Source organism: Varroa jacobsoni, unplaced genomic scaffold, assembly GCF_002532875.2.
Source record: "Varroa jacobsoni isolate VJ856 unplaced genomic scaffold, vjacob_1.0 scaffold_487, whole genome shotgun sequence".
Taxonomy (NCBI): Eukaryota; Metazoa; Arthropoda; class Arachnida; order Mesostigmata; family Varroidae; genus Varroa; species Varroa jacobsoni.
This window is the reverse complement of record NW_019213389.1, coordinates 39,138-62,151: the sequence shown is the minus strand read 5'-3', so window position 1 is coordinate 62,151 and position 23,014 is coordinate 39,138. Positions and strand designations below refer to the sequence as shown.

The 23,014-nt window shown below is 40.4% G+C and overlaps 2 protein-coding genes and 1 long non-coding RNA gene across 6 annotated transcripts; 2 read left to right on the top strand and 1 right to left on the bottom strand.

Moving 5' to 3' along the window:
• The first annotated feature begins 1,211 nt into the window (after positions 1 to 1,211).
• On the top strand, positions 1,212 to 12,409 carry LOC111260878 (large proline-rich protein bag6-A). 3 transcript variants are annotated; one of them, XR_002680598.2, is made up of 11 exons: positions 1,212 to 1,812; positions 2,970 to 3,011; positions 3,602 to 3,825; positions 4,887 to 5,098; positions 5,450 to 5,775; positions 6,163 to 6,330; positions 6,766 to 7,324; positions 7,577 to 8,919; positions 9,023 to 9,292; positions 9,519 to 10,245; positions 10,668 to 12,409. XR_002680598.2 is itself a non-coding variant. In XM_022833940.2 (10 exons), the coding sequence occupies exons 1-10, from the start codon at positions 1,747 to 1,749 to the stop codon at positions 9,714 to 9,716; spliced, it is 3,408 nt and encodes a 1,135-aa protein (XP_022689675.1). In that variant the 5' UTR covers positions 1,212 to 1,746; the 3' UTR covers positions 9,717 to 10,578. The 3 variants fall into 3 exon arrangements, 1 of the variants encoding a protein (XP_022689675.1); XR_002680597.2 differs by having other exon boundaries at positions 10,665 to 12,409; XM_022833940.2 differs by lacking the exon at positions 10,668 to 12,409 and having other exon boundaries at positions 9,519 to 10,578.
• Positions 12,332 to 22,826, bottom strand: LOC111260880 (heat shock protein beta-6). Of its 2 annotated transcripts, none has more exons than XM_022833947.2 (4): positions 22,355 to 22,826; positions 15,440 to 15,622; positions 14,247 to 14,393; positions 12,332 to 13,162 (listed from the first exon to the last, which is right to left on the bottom strand). In XM_022833947.2, the coding sequence occupies exons 2-4, from the start codon at positions 15,620 to 15,622 to the stop codon at positions 12,962 to 12,964; spliced, it is 531 nt and encodes a 176-aa protein (XP_022689682.1). In that variant the 5' UTR covers positions 22,355 to 22,826; the 3' UTR covers positions 12,332 to 12,961. The 2 variants fall into 2 exon arrangements, with proteins under 2 accessions (XP_022689682.1, XP_022689680.2); XM_022833945.2 differs by lacking the exon at positions 22,355 to 22,826 and adding an exon at positions 22,032 to 22,053.
• LOC147753439 (uncharacterized) lies at positions 16,923 to 21,347 on the top strand. Its single transcript, XR_015311243.1, has 3 exons — positions 16,923 to 19,204; positions 20,175 to 20,226; positions 20,607 to 21,347. It is a non-coding gene; the product is annotated as an uncharacterized LOC147753439 (long non-coding RNA).
• Positions 22,827 to 23,014: the final 188 nt, after the last annotated feature.

Here is a 23,014-nt window from a genome sequence, read left to right as displayed (position 1 = left end):
CGCAGAGAACCATTTGGAAGAACAGTTGTCTATTCTGAGATAAGTCAGGACCTTTACGCAGTATTATGCCACATCTTAGTCGCATCTAGAAAGACCCGTACAGCTGCGTTACTTCCAAGCTAGGAATATTTGTGCCGCTGCTGCTACCATGCTGAAACTGCAAGCCGCTGAAATCAAATTATATCGGCCAGCGAAGACGAAATCCGTATTGGCTATCTACGTACAGATCAATTTTTTCCACATACTTCGTTAATCAAGCTTTTGCGCCACGCTCGAATACACTTACCACTACATTTTTGGAAACATAATTACTAGTTATTGAGCTCTTACCTTTAATGAATAAATGATTATTGATACGCTTGGTGTGGAGCTAGCTTAGGCACATAAGGCACGAGCGAGCCCTTAACTCAAGCTTTAAATTGGTGGCTAACATAGAAGTAACCCTCAAAGTTATTTAGGTGTCTTCTGAATGTTTTAAAACTCCGTCAAAAAATTTAGATTGCAACTTTGAATTTGAAGCATTTTTTGAAAATTTTCTATGGCAATCTTTCGCGATAATATCTCTATCAGCATCGTCAACAAAAACACATCTTTCCTCGAGTTTACTTTGGACGCTTTCAAGAAGATATTTCAAGATAGGTAGCTTTTGGAACAGATTTACCAAAAAAAGGGTACCGAACAGTTAATAATATCTTATTGACATATTCCGCGCATTTTTTGAAAAATCTGGACATGTTCTAGGAAACTATTTCATCATTTTGGTGAACTTCGACCTTACTGTATTCTCTAACTATAATTCAAACCAATTTAGTAAAGCGATTTTAAGTTTGGACTCGAAAATCAACCTGCTAGTTTCACTAAGTGTATAGGTATAATTAATTCTAACCTAAAAATTTTACTTCCAAAGGTCTCACCTGTAATAGCATCGCGCGCCAAACTATTCGAACTGCTGTATCCCTCCGCAATCGCCATACCCAAAGAAGCGAACGGAAACATAGCCTACAACTGCGGCGTAATGCACCTAGCACAGCCTCGAAAGATTTATAATATTCAATCTATGTTAAGTGATTACACTAACATTTTCTTAACGCACAGCAGCACGATACACAGTGCTGTCGTTGGCGGATCTAGCTGTTGGCGGTCATAAACCGCCTGACAGCAGACAGAAGCAAATGGGGACGTCTGTTTGCATGTTGTTCAGCCTAATACAGAGGCACCCTATGAAAAACAGCCATTGAACATAGTTCTGCTATCGCCATCATCGCTGTTGTGACGACAGTTGCTTCTTCATCGATTTCTACCGCTACGATCTCTACGATTGCCATTGCTGTCGACGAACATCATTTGCGATTCGAGAAGTGGGGGGAGCTGGTTGAACATTGTGGCCGTAGGATGCTTTTTAGTAGCGGTGCTGTTTGATTGTGGCTGTTGGTGTTCAGCTGAGGGTTTTGTGGCCATAGGCTATGTGTGTGTCTGAGCGATTGGATACTGAGCTCAACAGCAGCATTATTATTGTTGCTCTTGTTGAATCATAAATGGTTTTGTGAGTTCTATAAAATTTCTCGAGGATAGACAGAGTAGCCCTCAGCGACTACTGATAGAAAATCCATTACATCGTTCAACGGCTCCGATATTTCTCTCGAGTCCCGTGTGTGACTAGTGGATGAAAAGTTAGCTCGCGTATCGTTGAACAACTCAGAGGGCTATTAGCGACTGGTTTAGGTACCACTCACAGACGAGAGCAAAATGACGATTGATTTGACAGTGAAAACGTTGGATTCCAACGTATACCAGTTCTCAGTGCCTGATGAGGTAAGTGGATCGTTCTCCCGTACGATCAGAATACTGTATTTATTTAGACTTTAGGATAGAATATTAGGAAACGAGTGTGATGATACCAAACGAACATATAGGAAAACAACTTCAATCATTTGTTCAGCTCACGGCTGTTGGTATCGCTTTGTTTCCATAAAATCGACGAACATCATCTTTACAATTCCTGGCAGATAGAAAGATATATAGCCTTTGAGTTTCGTTGTGCGCTGTGCAATGCCAAGTGTCAGCAGAAATGGCCAGAATAAACATGCATGAGAAGGGATCGCGGTATAGGAAGCGTCTGACTAACACTGACTTACCCCATTTCTTATTGTCATATGTACAGCAGGACATAACAAAATAAATTACACAGTATATCAGTAATGCCACCTTAAGAAAACTGGGATACATTCCGAATTAAAACTAGGTAAGATTTCCCAAAGCACAGATAACACATGATGTAAAAATGTGTTCATCATATTTCGGTCTTTGTGCCTTTCCACTATATGTCTGGCTATTTCACTTCTCGTTTTTTTCAAATTTAGATTTTTTAAGTTAGTAACTTCTTGGTCAAAGTCTTCGTGCAGGCTAGCAATTACGATCGCCTACGCGTTAAAAGACACTTATAAGGAACCTACGTTGGCACGGCTGAGGCACTGATTATCTATGAAAATATGTTAGATATTGATTTGATGGTAGCTTTATCAGAATAGCCGAGAAAAATTCGAAAACACCAATAAGGATCTTAGGTTAAGGTCTATAGTAAAATTAGCTTCGTAGAATGACCTTTTGTTTATACATTTACATATATGTTCTGAGAAGTACACATAAAACAAAAACTGCATTATTTGTACTTTTGTTATCCGGTAGAGTCTTTTGGTTTACTCGGACTTGTTTTTACTTCTTGCCGACATCACGACAGTAGCCTGGTTCGTAGATAATTGCAGAGTGCAACTCTCTCGCACATATTAAGTATGGTTGTGCTAATGCACTACTTTGTATACGTTTCATGCCAATAGAAAATGTATATGTGTTTTCCTCAAGATTTAATTTTTGGTTATATCTGAAAAATAGCATTTCTTTTTCACGATTCTTACATTCATACTGCAATAATATAACTACAGTACAAATCCTGTCTTTTTTTACCATTACAGTTCACAGTGAAAGAATTTAAAGAGTACATCGCTCAAACTGTGGTAAGTAGTTTAGTTCTGAAAATTTTCGATATATATATCTATGTATGTGATGTAACACATATATGCACATGGCACATGTAGTCCCAAATTGTGTTAACTAACACTTCTCTACGGGATATTATTCCAAATCGATGTGTAAAGGGGACTTGGATTTAGATAAATCTTATTAAAATCATTTATAGACGGAAAAACTCGGATGAAGCATCATCCTAATAAATAACTTTGATTAACCTAAAATCTAAATTGTGGATTGAGCACTATTTTTAGCGCTTCGATCTGTAGAGGCTTACTGCAGATTACGCAGGAATTAGGTGTTTGGGCCGTGGAGCCGAATCGATCCATTGCTATAAATGGCTTGTAAATCTATTGATGTCCCCCCCTCCTATCATACTCAACTTTTCCTTCTGACACATTTAGGGACATATTTAATAATTTTTAATCGACGAGACTTGTATATCTCCCCTATGAAAATGTTATTATGCTAACTTCAATAATATATGTTCGTCTATGTGCGCGGTCGTGCGCGTGCGGCTCTTGTTTTTGTTGTTTTTGGTGTTCCTCTTCATCTTGATGATTGGACAATTTTGTAGAGCGTTGCCTGGGACAAACAGCGCATTATCTTCGGTGGCAAAGTTCTGCAGGACGACCACCGACTGGCGGACTGCAACGTTGCAGGAAAGACCGTTCATCTGGTCCAACGAGTCCCGCCCCCAGCTTCACGGGGGCCAGTAGCTGTCCCTCTCGATGACAGTACATCACGAAACAGCAATAACTCTCAACAGCCGTCACATGGAGAACAAAACCGCGTTCCCCTGTAAGCGCCGCATACCGCGTTGCCTTTTTCGAAATGAGCGAACAACTAAGAAAACAAACAAAGGCAAAGAACAAGTCGAGGCAACAGTTTCCTTCATTTTGTGACACGTCTCTATGTGCCACGTGTTCTAGTGTGGCAAAAACTGTAGCCAAAAGAAAATGTTTGCAACATTTCCATATCATTTCATGTGACTGCTGATGTTTTTAGAGCCAATCTAGGTCAGCTTAGGCTGATCACTTTGATCCATAGATGTCACGGTCACTCATATCTCCTGTGACTTGTTGATACCAGACCTGTGTGGGAAAAGTGTAACTAATATAGGTGTCCCACATGGCAGCATAGCAACTACTTTCCTCGTTTGGTAGCCGTAAATGGTGCACTTTGCCGAGTTGCAATAGTGTTTTTTTGAAGCAGTTGTATATCTTTATTTTACCTGCGTACGGTCTGATGCAGATCTGGAAATGTTATTGGATTTCTAATTCACGAGTTGTGTAAGACAGATCGTCAAACCACATGTGGTAATTTATTCAAAGAATCACAACATAGTTGTGCGTTACGCATTGCTTTAAATCAATTCTATTGGAACATTTATTTGTTGACATTGGTTTGTCGAATGAGTCACTTCAACGCATATCGAAATGCAGCTGAAGATGGCAGGGATTAAGTGAACCCTAAGTGAGCACAATTGGATTAAAAGTTATTTTATTTTTATAGATGATTTTAACAATAGAGCTTTGTTTCAAAAATGTTTGTTCTAGCGTTATCCCTCTATGAGTGCAGACAAGCGACGTAAACATTGTGGCATACCTTTAAGACAGTCGAGAGGTGTTATAAGATTTGCTCATGATAATTAAGCTGTATATATGTTTACGTTCCTCCAAGCCAGCGACACTTTCTTTATTCCTGGCCTCATTCAAACTCTTTTTATACGTGGCCCATATATTGTCATTCTTCGTCGGCGCTGTCTACAATGAAATTCGAAAAAAAGGCAACCGGCGCTTTTGTCCTTTCTGTAATAATCATCTTCTTTCTTTGCTTGTTAATTTTGGGCGCGCTATTAGTGAACGCGCAGGGAATAATGTCTACGTCGGAGCCTTTACTCTACCGCATGTGGAGGTCGCGGCAGGGGGTGGCCCTGGTGGAGGAGCCGAACAGCTTGAGCAAATGATCCAGCAAGTAATTTCATCAATGGTGGATATAGGTCGGCAAGCTACGGTTGTGTCACAGGGAGCCTCTCCAGAAGACAATAATGTCAACTACCACATAAATATCGGTATGTATAGATTCTGATAACCTTTCATTGCGCTGACACAGAACGTTCAAACCTCATGTGCTATTCAGCAGAGCTGGACGTCTTTGTTGTAAAGCGTGCGAGTTTCTTCAGTTGATTTAATAGTGAGATTTAGTAAACCAAAAAGTGCGGGTGCCATAAGTGCACGTTACTACACTAAAGTTTGGTAGGTCTCCTTGCAGCGATAGATTGTGATAAAACTACGGACGTCTAAATGTTGAAGCATGTGGTCTCATTGAGCGCCATCTAAATTTCCGTGCTCATTTTTATACTGTTATATTTTCATGTGTCTATGTATCATAATCTATTTTCATTTGGTTTCCTAATCCTTAGCGGAAATAAGCGGTCACCAAGAGGTGCATAGTCGACTTCTCGCCGTTCGTTCCTTGTTGCGGTTAGCGTTTAATGGTGTTAACGTCCTTGAAGGCCGTCCGCCCGAAGAGTATGCCGTGCAAAACCCGCCGCATCATGCGCAGTCGGGAGGCACTCAAAAAAGACAGGCTACTCCCTCTACCTCAACGGCTGCTCCGTCAGCATCTACAGCTTCGACATCTGCAACAGCGGCAGAAGCTCAGGGAACCGCTCCCCATGAGGGGCAGCAGGTAAAGACGGAGGCGGCTGTTGGCGATATCGAAAGTTCTGCTGAGGGCCAGTCGGAGGTTGGATTTCTTTTTTTTTTTTATTTCAAAGTTAATAATAGCTAAATTATTGATAGTTTGTTATATATGGGCTGTACAATTAAAGTTCTGATGCCTCTGAGTGTCATTAAGTGCATTTTCCCTAGAGCGATTAGAGCTATCCCTAGCAAGTTGTCCTACTTAGGTTCTGGATAACATTTCTTCTTTGTCAAACAGCTAAGCTTTTTGAAAATTAATAGAATTAATATATTACAAGGTAGAACATGGACTACATGTTTTATGGAGTTAGATTTTAATACGAACTCCATGTGATCACTCAAGTTCAGGTACGTCTTTATTTTTTTTATAACGTCAGTTTGAGGTGAACATTTTTGCACATTAATTTGCTTATCCTGGATTTATTTATAGAACCGGTCCAGAGGCAGCTCATCGGAGCCGTCACGAGATAGTCAGTCGCAGGCCGAGCGGGATCCGAGGCGCCCGCTTTCATTCCTCCTCCTTCATGAGTTGCATCCGACGAGACAAACTCTAGCACACGTTTACGATGAGTTGGACTATCTCAACGAACGGTTGGCGGTAAGCAACTTTAGAATATGTGTTTGACTATATTAGGATATAAAAAAATATATTCCTCTCGATCGATCGAAGATCTTTCTAATTTAAAAGTTTGCAACCTGTGAAAAATAAAGTAATTGCAAATAATAACTTCTGCTGATCGATAATGAACCTCTCAAAATATGTGTGGACCCAGTCATTATAAAAAGTAAAACATCGTACCGTTATTTCGGAATTTAGGTGATTAAACTGTTTAGTTGTGATCTCTGTAAGATAAGAGGCAGGCTATAGTGTCGGTGCTTTGTTTTTCATGGTCGAAAAGGCTGTTAAGCAGACAAATTTAGTTTACCCATTCATTGGTATATGCGCAGCTTCTGGCAAATGTGAATCCTGTTGCACCTGACTGCTATATCGTTTACATAGCGAGGGCTTTCTTTTCGACCCCTTTTTTTGCAGCCATTCCTAAATCGTTATCGAGATCTTCTTCGACGGGAGACCTTGACGCCGGATGAAGTTAATTTGGAAGAAGCGCGCCGAGTTTCCTATCGTGTTGCCGAAGTGACTCACGCGATATCTCACGTACAGCATCTGCTTAGTGATCTCGAAATTGATCCACGACACCCTGCCCACCTCGTTGTGCGACCTTCAGGACCAGTACTGCCTGAAGGCCAAGTGTCTAGCCACCACATTGATCATACAGTTCCGATCCGTGCACAGATTAACGTCAACACAGTTGCTTTCCTTTCAAATGGAAACGGAAATCTATCCGCGAGTGGTGAAGCTCAGACCGGTTCCGGTCAGACGTCTGCGGGCCAGGGTTCAGGGATGACTGTGGCCGAAGCCGCAGCTCAAGCAGCCGCGGCGGCGGCAGCGGCAGCAGCTGCTGCTGGTAGGCAGGATGAATCAACTACTGCAAGTCAGCAGGGGGCTACAGGCCAGAGTAATAGCCAAACCGGTGGATCCTCTAATGAAGCGGACAGACCAAGTCGGTCCTTCAACCCAGCTGACTTCGTTCGTAAGTGCTTTCTAAACGTGGATAGGTCCGCCCAGGACAAAGTTTTGAATCTAACATTAAAAACATCAGTTGCTCGTGCGATTTATGCAATGCTTATTACTGCAAGTATGAAAGCCGGAAATTCACACTGCAGTTGCAATGATTTTCGGATAAAGTATACATATATGTGGTATCGCAAGGTTTGGGCTAGTAACATTTCCATACAAGGTCACGTGCCAGAAATATCTAGATATTTTTTATACAATTTTTCAGGACGTGTATCGAACGCAGCTTTTCGTAGTGTTTCGCGGGCTGCAAGCTCCAGTTCTAATACAGCTGGCGCGAGCGCTGGTCAAACTCCATCGCGAGAAGAGACAACGGCCAGCAATACAACTACAGGAACAACACAGACACCGACAACTGCAGGGGTTACGATGGGAGGGACTCGGGCTAGTGCAGGTTCTGCAGGAAGCGGCGGATCAGGCAGCGCTGGAACCGCGTTCACAATACCTACAGCCACTGCGAGTCATACAGGTTTACGGCCAACAGCAGTTGTACGTGAAGTATTTGATCCCTTTCTTGTCTGTGATTCGATCTTCTCGACTGTTGGGCGACGCATCGATCGTCATTTTGAAGGGCGAGTCCGATGGACCATACCACAAAGATCGTCGAGCGTTCCAGCCGCAACAAATCGGCGACAAAGAGATGGCGATATACCAGCTCCACCAAGAGCTCCTAACCAATCCAGTGGACCGCTTCTGGAGACTATTATGCAGAATTTATTCCCTGGCATGGGTGTCTTCCACTCGATGCCGGTGGCAAGTTTCATCAACTGGGAAGTAGGAGGGAACGACGGAGTGCAAAATGAATTTATCAATGATCTGCTAGCGACCATAGTGTCAACACTGACAACGAGCGATTTCATGGAAGTAATTTTACAGCGAAACAATCGAAGTCTTAACGGACTTCGAACACCCCTTAGAGAGTTTCTAAACCGGCGATTGCTTAATGGCGAGCCATTCACACCGCAATTGCTCGAAACAAGACTTGGGGCCTTGATCGATTCGATAGCAAGAGATATACCGGAGGAAACTCGAGAGGCTGATCTGTATCCTGATGTCGACCTGGTGGCCAGCCTTTCCGGTTTCCTAAAAGCCCGTGTTTTTGACCTATTTAAGTTTATCCTGGAGGCAGACGACGAACCTACATTTGGTGATCGTCTTTTCGAACATTTTAGTGAATTTGTGAAGGACACATTGTCGCTTATAGCCATGTGCTGCAGGGACGGCACCGCATCGGTCGAACGAATCATCGTAGCTAGGGCCAGGCAGTTTGAACGTGCAGAGAACGATATGCCCTTGGTGACAGCGTTCGTAACACAGGCTGGTGCACATCGTGAACACCTTCGTATCAATGAAAGCCTGAGGGAATATATTGTTATGAAACCAGCAGAGGAAGGCAGCGGCCGTCGAGCTCCTACTGCAACCGAAGAAGGAGATATGCCAAATCCTGATGAACGAATGGATGTGGACGCATCAACGCACGCGAGCATTGATGCCTCACCAACTAACCAAGCGATAAATGTCAATAATGGAGTTGCTGTGGAGCACGCACAGGTTGGTGAGCAAAGCTTACGTTGTAGTTTTCGTAAGTTGTTTCCAAATTAGAAAATAGACAACATTTGTGTAAAACGAAACTTTTTGCAATTATTGTTTTCAGGTTACTCTAGAATCACCTGTTAGTCACGAGGCAGCTCTCAGCGCTCTACGCGCAGCTGTCCCGGATACACAACCTTCTGCAGGGTCTGAATGGATAAGCGGTGTTCCCCCTGGTTGGGCACCAATTATTGCGAGAGACATGGGCTCCCAAAGTGCTGTACAAAGGCCCCTTAGTGACGCGTATCTGGCAGGAATGCCTTCAAAAAGGCGCCGACTCATGAAGCCAACAAGTCCTAGCCAGCTATCTGACGTCCCTGCATCCATTCAGCAGGTAATCTTTGAGCCAACATTAGTTTGTGTTTTTTGTATTTCCTGGTTGTTTTTCAAATTTGTTTCGTTATTTTTAGCAATACTATAGCGTGCACCAATCTAATAGAAAATAGGGCATTTAATTCTTACATAGTTTGTAATTACCCATGTCTACCTATTACATCGATACCGAGGTAGGTCAGGCGATTTTTATAATGTGCTCTTTCATATTCCTGTTGTTTTTTCAGGCAATTCAGCGTGCAGGCGTCCGGCCGCGAACAAGTGTAGACGCACTCAATGCTGACGTTCAACGGAACACAGTAGCGCTCCAAGATGCTTTACAAAGCAGCATCCGGGATGCGCTCGCAAGACGGCTCACCGAAGAGACGGTTGATTTCGACAAGGACAGATTTCCTCATGCTCACCGAATAACTAAGCCCAAATAAACTACACAATGTCACATGTACCCGTCACCTTTTAATTAGCACAACGCGAAAATTCGAAATCAATGACTTATGTGAACAAATTGCGATAAAACCAGAGGGAAAGCTACAGCTGAAAGAAAAACGTCAACAATATTAGACAACAGATACATCAATACTATGATAGTGCAACTTTTAAAAAAGTGGAAAAACGTGGCACCATAACGCCTCTTCAGGTACTGTCTCCTTTTTTTGGCTTCAAAGTAAAAGGATAATATCTTTGGTGATGATCGAAGCAAAATCATTGCCTGCAGTTGTAAAAGGAAATATATTTCGCCGAATAAATCCCATTTGCGGAACATATGAGTAAAAAATGTTGTCACTATATGCATGTGACTGTATCTTATACCTGCGGGTTCTTACGGCAAATATAGCGTCATTCGGCAAGCCGGATATCGGAGGCGATCTGGAGAGCGAAGTACAGAGAACAGTACGTGAAGCAGTTAATAACCAACATACTTTTGGTTGGAAAGATCATGAAGATGATTAAAATGTGAGTAATAAGAAGTATGAGTGATAGGGTAGAAATAGCCAGTAATAAAGAGAAAGGAGTGGAGTGATAAAACGAAAATGGTAAAACAATATATTACAATATTAATGATCATTATAATATAATATCAAGAAATGTGAAGTAAAAACTATGACCTCGTACATTTATTAAACAGAAGACAAAAAGCTCTTTTTTTTTACGGGACTACTGTATTTTTTAGCTTTGACGATTTATTTAGTGTTTCATAAAATACAAACATGAGATATAAATGTGAATAGGTGTCGTCACCTTCTTCGTAATAAAAAAGAGATACAACGTTCTCGCGTTGTGCATCTAGAGACAGGCATTGTGGTACAAAAAAAATAGTTCGCAAACATTTCTAGCAGCTCTTTTTAACTTTTTTTTTTTTTATCTAATTTCAGTAGTAGTTTTTACGTGAGTGGACCCGAACCGCCTAGGATCTCGAATTGTAGAAGACAAAATTTGGACACGCTTAAAGCAGCCAATGTGCTAATCACGATTGTACCTTAGATCAAGACCAGGCTGCGCTCACATAGCATGAGTAACAGCTCATTTGGATGCCTTCAGTCACTTCTGTATAGATGTGCGGGCTTCTAAATACACGGAAATTGTGCGGTCCTGAGTACCCGCGCACAAGTGTTTGTTCGTCTACGACAGTTCTATGTTCTTCGGTTCCTAAGTAAAATATACCGCAGTGTCTGAGGGCGCTCAGTTTGGTTCTGCAATGCATGCATCTATTGCTAAATGGTGTGATCTTGTGTGTCGATAGAACATCTTTTAAGCATTTACTGGTCCATTTGCTAGCCGCCGTCTTCAGAACGGACGTTGACGACTACTAGAGGGGTCTTTAGTGAGGCCTAATACCTTCTGTCACTGGTGAGCCTGTCCTTTCCCTCTGCGTGAAACTTTCTCTCCGATAGAGTTCCGTTTGTGCCTAATGCTGTGCGATATTACTTTTCTCCACTCTAAAAACCGATCAATACGGTCAGGTTTCGATAGTGTAGTTACTAGCCCTTCCGTTGAATACAGTGAATATATGAAGTATGAAAGACCAAGAGCTGTATCTAACAAGATATCTAAGCCTACAATGTATATCGAGAGCCTCGTCTATTGCGAAGAAGTGCCTATCAGCTCAGTGAGGATCGCAAACACCGTAAACATCTATCACGATTTCGCTGAACTGATGCAGAACTGCCACTTCTTTTGACTGGTACGAATGCGTAGCATCGTCTAATCATTTCTGGCGAGTGACAGTGAAGACCAGAGCTACACCATTCCTAAACACGCTGCCATGGTCACAGTTATGCTGATCGTTGTCCCTATAAAGCCAGTTTTCATATTGACAGCAGCTGTGATGGACCGGTCTAAGAGATAGAGGTTGCCTATGTGGTGAATTCGATACTTCCGTAATTATATTAAAATACAAACTGTGGTAGTGCATATAGGTTAGATGATATCGATCGCTTATTGACCTACAGCGTAATAGATTCTGACATGCAAACTTTAGTAATAGAACGTAAGAGTCTTTTAAAGATCTGTTCTCTGTACCACCTCAAATGTATTACAGTTACGAAATGTAATAAATTGCACTAATGCTGTGAGCAATTCACCTCCAAAGATTTACACTTTAGCAGACTAGCTATCAAGATCTCCAGAAAAATTCTGTAAAAGCGAGGTTCCCAGTCTTAACCATCAGTACCTCCCGTTATATATAATTTGTGATTGGATAATACTATTAAATTGTCAGATGGACCGAATTTTCATAATTGTTTAATCTTGATTGTATCTAAAGTTTCCCTGAATTTTAAATAAGCACCGTATACAAGCTCACCACGGAGAGATTTCAACAATATATAATACATATCCCCGTCATCGCTGATAATGCAAATTACGCACGCTGGAGATAAATCTTAAGCACATTATGAGCAGAGCATGTGGAAATTTACACGACAGTCGAATGTAACTGAGCGATGAACTGACATTGAGAATTAAAATAATATGACTACTAACAGACAGTTTGCCCTTGAGAAAAAATCAATCATGTGAGATACATATTCATGGAATAAGATAAAGTTATTCAAACGAAGCGTTTATTACAGCGAACTAAGCAAATAAATACAAGGCACAGCATCTATTGCCTATACAATAGTAGCGTAATATGTTAGTTGACTCCAGTTGTTATGTGTGTGTAAAATACATAAGCCTAAGTGTTTGCTAATTTTTTTAAATGTAAAGAAAAGAAGTCTGCGATTTAATAGCTGAGTTATCGTTGTTCCGGAATAAATGAAGTGTGTCATTGCCTGACCGGCAGCAACATTACGTGATGCAACTTTGTGACGTACTACGGTAAAATCCGTTGTGAACTTAAGCATTTTGATATGAACAATCCAGTCAACCATTATGGACCACGTGAGATTATTGAGTTCACATTTAAGAGAAAAACGAAATTAGAAACTAAGAAAATTGCAATGGAATAATTTAGTTTTCTCAATAAGAGTAACTAATATAATTGTTATCCACAGCGGTCAAGTGTTATTTTTGTTTTTCGGTCAGTGAAGCTTCATGTAAAAGTTTAATAGAAATATCATTACTGATCTATCTAACGACAAGCATCACCGTTATGTCTCTGAAAAAATTTTATTGTCTTTAGGTACGTGTACTGTATTTTAGACCTAGCATCTCCTGTTGTACACAATTATTAGGAGGTCCTAGATGTTTCGGTAGACGGTCCTCCAGGTCCTGGAAGTGCAGGTAGGGGTGCCTGAATCGTCAGAATACCGTCCTTGGAAAGGTTTGATGTAATATGCGCTGGGTCGAGACCCCGAGGCAGCAGAAACTCACGGTTGTATTCACGATACACGGACTTGGTATCAGATTTTTCTTCATGCTTTGCGCTTACCTAAGAAGCCGTACAAGAACACGTATCAATGGAAATTTCGGAAGCCAGAGTCCTCTACCTATTTACGGTTGCGAAGAAAACATTTTTATTCGACCCTTCACATTGTTTTAGTGGCCTGCTTACACATAAGAGACCTCTAATTTTTTATTCTTAATATATATATATATATATTAATATATATTAATTATATATATATATATATATAGATAATTTATCTATTATTATCTAATGAAATTGAATCATTAACAAGCACCGCAAACTGATCTATAGTGCATCCGTTTGTTAGAAAGATGGAGTTTGCGTTTATTAATTTACGATGAGGAACTCCCCTACATATCTATTTGATGTATGTAGTCTTTACCTGTTTTGCTGGTTTATTTTCTTAATTTGTTTACCTTAAATTTTGGGCGATGAACTTAACATAGACACGTAATGTAAATATTGTAAATTACTGCTTAGTTACTAGTTCTATATATATATTGAGAATATTGGAATAGGTTGCTCATAGTAGCGGCTAATTACCAGACATGCTTTGCACTATTGAGTCGCAATAACAGAGTTAAAAAAAACATGAGATGTTTGCAGGCTAAATATTGCCGTGTCGCAATAAAATCTGTAGAACATTAAACCTGTTCGTTTTAAAAGCCTGCCTTAGAGAATTCGTAGACAAGTAATAATAGCACGGCGCAATAATCAATCTTACATAACACGGTTACTCACGTGCTTTGCTAATAGATCAGTTTACGGGGATATTGACATTTTTAAAACCCCTTAAGCAAATAAAATTAGAACATTCCTAGTCAACTTTGTCAACCTTCTACTTAGAAAAGATCCAATTCCGTATGTAGTAGAATGAAATTTAAATGTTAAGGAGGAAAAAGTTTACGTGTAAATATTTTGTCTGGTGAAACAAGCTGGCTGGGGTGTATATGGTGCTTCTATCGTAGCAGGCTTTAAGGCTTAGTTAAAAACTTGCCTGAAGACCATACGCCCTCGGATTATGGTTTGTATAGCACACTTTATGATGGTGTGGGTCGATGTTTGTGAGGAGCTAGATGAATAAAGAAACAATTGCACAACGTACCTGTAAACGGTGATCAACGGTTTTGACGACGATCTCCTCGGGAGCATATTGTGAAACATCAAATCGAAGTTTGAGCTCCTTGCCGCCATTGGCATTATCTTGGATCAGGGGCGATCCAATTCCGTTTTCAGGGAACAAGGTTGCAGGCTAGAGATGGCATTCAAGGTAAAGAATGCGATCAAGCATTATACAGTTTTGACTTACTATCTGTACCACTAATATAGAGAAATTATAATCCGAGCTCATAAGCTGATTTAGTGATCATGTCCTGGATCGCCGTTCGTAACAACGGGCGACTATAGCGAAACGATCTGCATACGGCTGCTTTTAAACCAAAAAGGCAACACATCAGTGTTGTTTTTAATAAGCAGCAGTTACCCGTGTCGTAAGCTGAATGAAACTTTCGTGCAAACTAGTATCATGGCTTTGGTGCGTGTGTAAAAAATAAGCAGTGTCTTATATATTATAATAATAATATTATATATTAATAATAATAATATTATATATATATTATAATAATATATATTAAATAAATATATATATATTGTACATAATAGCTTCGGCCACTGAAAGCAGAATAATATATGATAGGCAGTTGGTGAATTCCCTATTGCCACGAGTGCGGACCTCGTGCGCGATTATTGCAGCGAGCAAACCCATATACAAAAATATTATATATGGTTAATTTCGTAGTGGCGACAAACAAATGTTTTTGGGTAAAATATCCATATATATGAGTAAACGTCACAAGAATTGGTAAAAAATAGAAGCGATCTTAACACATGACGCGAACACAAATACACACACAAACTTCCCAAAAAGAAACAAGTTCTTCTCACATACATTCTGTGATTTAGTAGTCAGTTTAAGAATGGCAATAGATACACTCTGAATGGTAGCAAAATAAAAGTCATTGGGGGGTGGAAAAGGCAAGAAGCCAACCATGTCAAAACATTCTGATGATAGGACTTTTCTTGCTTGGTAATAACCCGTGTTCGTTTCGGTAGACGATAGCTGGTTTAATTTAGGGTTGTGGCCTCCAGTATACTTGCACCCATTAGTCGCATAGGTGGCAAGATACGCCTCGGAAATTCTCGATTTTATTCTGCTTTGTCATCTCGGGGTGTTGCAGTTTTGATACGATCACTTACTCAATATTTTGGGTATCAATCTAAGGAATTTACCATACTTACAATGCCTGGGACGATGGAATTTATGAATATATTCCTTTCATGGTCAAGCACCATCGAGCGAAAACGGGCCATTTCGTCTTCCATCTTACGCATCTCCGACTCGAATCGTTCGCGAATTGACGAAAATTCATTATCGAGTATTGACATCTCGTTTTTTTCGATAGGTACTTGACGCTCAGACATCTGCGAAGTGACAAAGGACAAGATCATGCATTTGTAAAAAAATGCTTCAAGCATAGAAACTACGCTCTCTAAATGTATGCGTCAGAAAAATGTTACGCTTTACTGATAAATCCGCAGGTATGAAGGCGTGTATTGGGGTTACTTGAAATCTTCAGACGTCCTAGCTGTGCAATTCCGAAGTACTATCCATTAATAGCAGAAAAAAGCAGACAATACTGATGGTTATTTTTGTGTTAGAAATCTTAAAAAATATGGAGATTTTTATAATTTTAGTCAACACAAGTCAACACAAGTTAGGTTATGCAACAAACAACCTTACTAAAAAATTCAATCATACAGATCAGTTTCATAGAGTCATACAACTCAACCGAAAATTCAATACTATATATACATACTATACATGCTTTTTAAGCAAATGGTTTGAAAAAAATATTAGTTTGCCTATAATTTTTACGAGTGCTGAAAGTGATCGATCAACTTGGCAGCAGATGCACCCATATCTTATTACGGTACGATTGGCACGAATCAAACTATAACAGCTATATCCACTAAACATGTCGAACACATGAAAGCTAATAGGCTATAGCAATGAGCAGTGGCCTCCTTGAGATACGTCGTTCGAAGCTTTTAGGCATATGTCATAATGGTGCCATTTTCTTCGCAGTTTTTTGGTCGCTCATTTCTATAATTGCGAATTAAACGACATTTGCAAGAAATACGATTTGGTGAAACTTTGACAGTGATCTTTCTCGTATAAATACGCACCAGAACGTCTCATAGACTAATAAATGTGTTGTTTGTTCGAAGAAAGCGCACGAGCCGTGCTTGAAGCTCATAGAACACATGGAAGACGTCCAGCATTCTACATATATACTTACAGGAAATAAACACCAACAGTTCTCTGCACGCTATTACTAACCACTGGCATAAACACGTGCCGAATTAATACCGCAAAAAGGCAGTTCTGCCTCTTCAGAAATGAATTCAGCCTGCAGCTCGGTTCTCAGCATCAGGTATCTAGTCAGTGAATCGTATATCATGAGGGACTGAGTGACATTATCGTCCAAAGCCAGGCGAGAAGTCATACGCAGTAGTGCATTGCAGTCACAAACAGCCATATATTCAAATAGGCAGGCATCGAAAACAAACGTGTGAACGGGTCAATCTGGGTGAACGACGTCAATGACAATCACAGATGCGCAAAGCTGGCGTCGTTCGTTAGCCTAATATCATAGTGCGAACTTTGCCGTCGTACTGCTCGGGCTAAAACGTACCTGCAGAAGTAGATTAGGCCTATTCATAGATTATTCGACTTTTTAGATCGACTCGAGTTGCAGTTAAATTCGCTAAGTACACTCGCACACACATTGCTTTTTATGATAGATATGCCTAGGAAAAGAACAAGTAGTACTTCAAATGCTACTTTAAATTTACTGGACTATTCTATGCATTTAGTGCGCCACTCACACCATACATTTATGACATCGAAGTAATAAGTCTCTGGCATGGCAAGTGACCCATCTTCTGGAAATACGCGTTACTTAGATATTATGGCTTGTCCTTGAGCAGAATCGTGAGTAAATTACTAACTGATTGATATTACTGAACCAGTCGGAAACGCCAGAAAACGAAGGCCAATAAAGCAATATTCGAACTTCTATAGGTAATGTTACCGTAGTGGAGTGAGCAGTCGTCTAGGGTTTGCCCGTACGGCATTCTAAGTTTACTGACAAAAATCTATTGCCCAAAGTGCAATCAATCAATCAGGACATAGCATGTCATGTAGGTACGGTCATTGACCTACTAAGTGGGATCGATCCATTCACCAGGTTCAATAGGTTTGTGGAAATAGTATTGTTTCATGCAAACGTACTTCACCGTACAAACTTGTTTCACAATGTTTTGCCCGAATAGAAAAAAATAGTGCCTCGGTGTCAAAAATCCATTTTTTTTTTCGTTTTTTTTTAAGAAAGTCGAAGGGAATTGAAAAATAATCGAAACATTGATTTAGAAAAAAACTAATAGCTTAGGCCGCCAGATAAGAGATCTGAGCTGAATAAATATAATAGGCAATCGAGCCAAAAATAGAGCGAGATAGGGCGAGAGGCGGTTTGCTTCAAGAGCTTTAACGCATACACTACAGCTGGCACGAACAAGCCTTGTCATTCGTTGTAGTAAATATTGTAAAATGTTTAACGTATTTACATGATCATGTCTATTACCACGCCACGCTTCAATGATGAGTATTCATTTTGTATGTCAACCACATATGCAAAGACGTTTCTAAAGGACTCTAAAGTATAAGTCTGCGTAAAGCATGTAGCGCAATCGCAATACTTACGAGATTAACACAGGTAATTGCGTGCCTAATTTAAACCCGTTAAAAGATTATCCCCACGATCAAAGACATGACTACGTTATTTCATCACAACCTTCATTCGTAACGCAAAGTCAATGTAGTCGATTTGCGTACAAAGCAGGCAGAAAAGACACTCTTAGCTTGACCTTGCATCTGAGCCAAATAATAATTCCAAATCGAGAAAAGGACTTGTGGGAATTGTGCGACGTAGAGATCATCATAAGAACATCAACGATGCGCCAGCGGATGATTTCGTTCTATATCTCAACATTGGGCTTCCGTTCAAACAAGTCTATCTCGTTTAGATTGCGATCTGAGTGTACTGTAACGGTCTGCATCTTATACTTAGTCCACCCCAAGTTATTATCTTGGTTAAAAAAAGGAGCGAACTGCGAATGCGACAAGAGTAATATATGTATATATATATGTGACAGGAGAGCTGAGTGATCGGGGTCAAGCTTAGCATTGCCACCGGCTGATATTAAAGAAAGACTCACTAAGCAGTTTCAGGTGCTAATGTTGCGCAGTATTCTATAGTATACTCTGAAAATACATCTTGCGTGTCGCAGAGATGCCTCTTTTTGTGAATGTATTTTCACTCATTAAGGGCGTTCTCGCTTTATTATCCTATAATAATTAATTTATAATAAAACTTATCCTCAGGATAGGTTATTACAGTTAGCACAAAGTGCCTTATCAGAGAAGGTTTCCTTCGACTACAAATTAAATCGCTATCCTCCTTATAACTTGCACCCCAAGAACGATCACCCACCGAGTGTATTTGATCGTGATTGGCGCCCAATAAAAATGACAGAACGAAGACAGAGCCCTGAATGCCTACATGCCTATTTCAGTTTGCTACCACCGAGTACAGTTGTGCTGTAAAACTGCTTACTTCCAATACAAATGGCATCTCATTGCTGTGACTAATCATTTCAGGTATTTCGCATGGAACTGTTGCTGTTGCATCAGAGATTACACCTGTAAGCCGCCACTAGGTCGCAGGGCTGCTGCAGACGTCGTAGGCTTTATCGTCGCTACTGGAAAATGCCACGGCAAGGCCGAGGTTAATGTACAAACAAGAGCAGCTGATGCTCCCGCCGATGCTGCTGACAGCGTGAAGCTAGGTAGGCAAACAGGCGAACTCAAGCAAAATAATCATGGGGCTCACCAGCTGACGTTGATAACGTCATCAGAAAACCTTCGTTCGACAAAGCATTTCGGTAAGATATGTTCACCGCATTCTGTAGCAGGCCACTGTAACGCAGTTCATGTGTGAAATAGAAAAAATGCCAAATGAGAATGGTACAAAATAGAATGAAGAACCGAAATGCGCAGCTAATTTGTAAAGCACCATATATTTTTTCAAAGCAGCAAGCAGAAGGGAACCCTTCCTGCAGTGTCTCAGTGCACTATGGTTCGCAGATGCGCAGAGCAACGGACGACAGAATAGAAAAGAAAACAAACGATGACCAGACCATTTCCAATTTATTCTGCTCAGCAGCGGTACGCATTCTGGTGGTGCGATGTGTGTCCTTAACGAACACAAAAGTTATCGATCGTGACAAATGATCGATGCTATCGTCAGAGGTAGCTGAGCATGATGGTCGCCGACGAAGGACCAGGACTCAGACGGGGAGAGATGTTGATGACGAAACTCATCGAGACGAACCTTTTCTCGAAAGTCTTATTAAAAGCTCAGCACGCGATGCATAGGTTTCGTCTTTCGTTACTATTAGTTTATCTTTAGGGAAGAATGTAACATAGCTACTGAATGACAAGGAGTCAAGCTATAGTTGACCACCCATATTTTACGGATATAGTTCTAGCGGATTATTAGGCTTAGGTCACTTATTGGTTACGAAGTTTCGAATAGGTTTATCTCCAAAGTTACCCAACTACACCTTTAATATTAGAGGTAGACCTGTATTTATGCGACGAAAGCCAATAGCTGAACCCGTTCTATGTGATAATATCTTACGTTACTTCCTTGTTATAACCTTATGTAAAGTTCCGAAAGAGCATATCTTTTGTGGAAGCCACTCATTCTTAAAAACAAGCTTGTGCTTGCTTACTCGAAGAAGCTCGAACTCTGGTGATATTTTCGTGCTTTTTCACCCCTAGCGCTTGTATGTATGATTGCTGTTATCAACCTGCATTATTATATTGAACTTCTGACCTTGGCTTTTACAGCTTCGTCGGACAGGTCTTCTACGCCAGATGGCAAGAGGTAGTAGTGCTAAGGGTATGTCAAACGCCTCTCTAAATAACAATAGTTAATAGTGGCACAATGCCCATAGATTGTTGAAAGACATTGGCGAACAGACAACTACGTAATGAGACAATAATTTTTATGTGTCTTGCTTTTAAATTTGCTCAGCATGCAGATGAAAAAGGTGGCATTATACTTCTGAAAGGATTCCTGCCTGATATACTATGTCGCCTAATCTAATGCGAATGAAAACGTATTAAACGTTAAAATAATTGATATATTAATGCTTATCAAAAGTGAAAAAAAAAAAAGAATTGACGCAATTGCAAAACAAATAATAGTGTTCAATCCACTTAAGACTGAATGTCTAACCCACTGAGACACTTAATTTTTTTTGTTATCTTTACTTCCAGAGCGCGATCCTCTAGCCCTGAGAGTGGACAGATGATATAGGAATGAACTGACCATTATCGTAAGGAACAGTTAGTTAAGTTAGATAAGCTATCTACAACAGTAGGATTCGTTTAAAAAAATGATAGCCACTTTTTCTCCTCGCTCTCCTAATTTTGCAAATTTCACGGGGACAGTCGGTCTGATTTTTTTGAAAGAAGATTGTTCAGATCGATGGTGATGATGATGATGATAGGGCGGCATTGCAAATTCGCCCATATCTTCTTTACCTTGCATACTCCTTTTCGGAACAAAAACTCAACCCAACGGAATGGCCATGTTGGGCAAAAAATGGTACACTACACCCTCCGTGTTCTGAGTTTTACGTCCGACACCGCCGTTCGACAGGCTCCTAGCGTGAAACCACGTGTGCCTCGAACCTCGAGCATAACGTATCCCTACATACTACACTACATTCAGCTATCGGATACAATGAGTAGACCGTATTCATTTGTGTTGGATAAGGTACGATTCGGTGATGCGGTGTCATCGTAAATCATTTTAAACGTAATATTAACACCAACTACAACAATAAACACACTCACATGAATTGACGCGTTTTTGTAACAAACCACACGCGAAAAACAATGATGATATCATAAGGCATACAGGTGAAACTAGTCACTAAACTATTACCCTGTAGTAGTAAATGTTTGAAAATGTGGTTTCACATAAACAAGTAACGCTTACCGCTGTGAGGTCGAGTTCCAATTATACAAACACCTCAATCACTTTGACAGGGCGAAAGGTGAATTAACGTCTGTTCCCCCTACAGCGTTTTGTAACGGTAGCTGTTCATGGTTCTTGATTGATACGTTGATGGAAGGACTTTCAATGATACGATGCCAATCACTCGAATCAGGGAAAATTGCGCTCTTTTTGGTCTAGGTCCAAATACGAGTTGGTGCAAAGGGGAACTCAGTACCTTGTGCCTTAATTGTCCATTGAATAATCACTGCTCATATCATGTCAATTTTACCAAGGAAATATCATGCTGCAGACGCATAACGTGATGATTTCTGATCATCGGCATTTGTCAATGATCGATTTTACCACATTGACAATTGCAATTGACAAGGTGTTGAAGGGTGCAATCAATCGTGTGATACCAAGACAATACGCATGGATAGTTTGGCATTCGCTCAAAGAAGTATCAGTGAATTGTAATTCTGGCCTTTTGGAAGATAGAGCTCCACTGTGGTCTGTCACTGTAGAGCTCTATCTGTGGAGAAAGGTATCAAACGATCATATGAATTCATTGATCGTCATCGTAAATCGCACAAACCTGTTTCTTACGTCTAGAGCGCTTCCTAAAAATATTGAAAGTCTTCTAATTTATTATTATTTTGTCAATATTATTAAGTTTATGTTCTTGAAGTTTTTCTTACCTGACAGTAGTTGAATTTTCGGAGATATACGCAATCCACCAGTGATACCCATAAACTTACAACGAAAAAAATCATCGTAGTCTACCTACGCTCATTTTTCAATTCACTTGAGAAAAATAGTCGAGTACCTTATGAAGACCCGCCTTCGGCACACACTGCGCAATCTAGCAGAATGAAGCAGATTATCAATCCATGTAGTTAAAAGTAAAACCACAAGACTGTAACAGGGTGTGCAAGACAAGTGCTGCGAACCGGATCCAGTATGAAATTAATACGCTTGCCTATGCCGTTTATTCCAATATTTTTTTTTGTAAATCGCTTACCTTGCCAACTTGCGCAGTCGTTCCTATACTTGTTTATGATTTCCCTGGCTGATTCTGTAAGGCCTGTGTTGACGGCTATCCAGACACTTCCCAATCTCAATATACGTTCGTTTATATTTCCGCTGTTCGCGCACTATACTTCTTTGATTTCTTACGAGTCGATGCAGTAAAGTCGCAATGGCTTGCGCGTGTTGTGGGCCTGCCTGCCTGCCTGTGCAGACGTGTTAGACTGTTGCCTGGCACCAGTCAGATCCTGTGCCAAGATAGAACCTCGCACTCACACCTTTTTAACAGCTCCGCTCACCGCCAGATAGGCAAGGAGGCAAGACACATACTCTAGGGTGAAGCGAAAATTACCTACAAGGCTTTCATGTGCTTCGAGATAATGGGCAATAATTTTAACAGAAAAGGTACAAATTGTGTAACTTCCACTTCGTCAGAGTATAGCTGTCTAACTAACCTCGTTCTTGAAAGTCTGACTTAGCAGTATCTTAGAGTTGAGAAAATTTCGTTGAAAATCATATATTATTACCATTAATAACAGGGCGTGTTTTTGTCATTAGAGATTATTATACTTTAGGCTGATGCAGATGATAGGCTGATTGATTGTATTGATATTACGTGTAAACCGGCTAACTATGATTGATCCGCTGTTTCAGT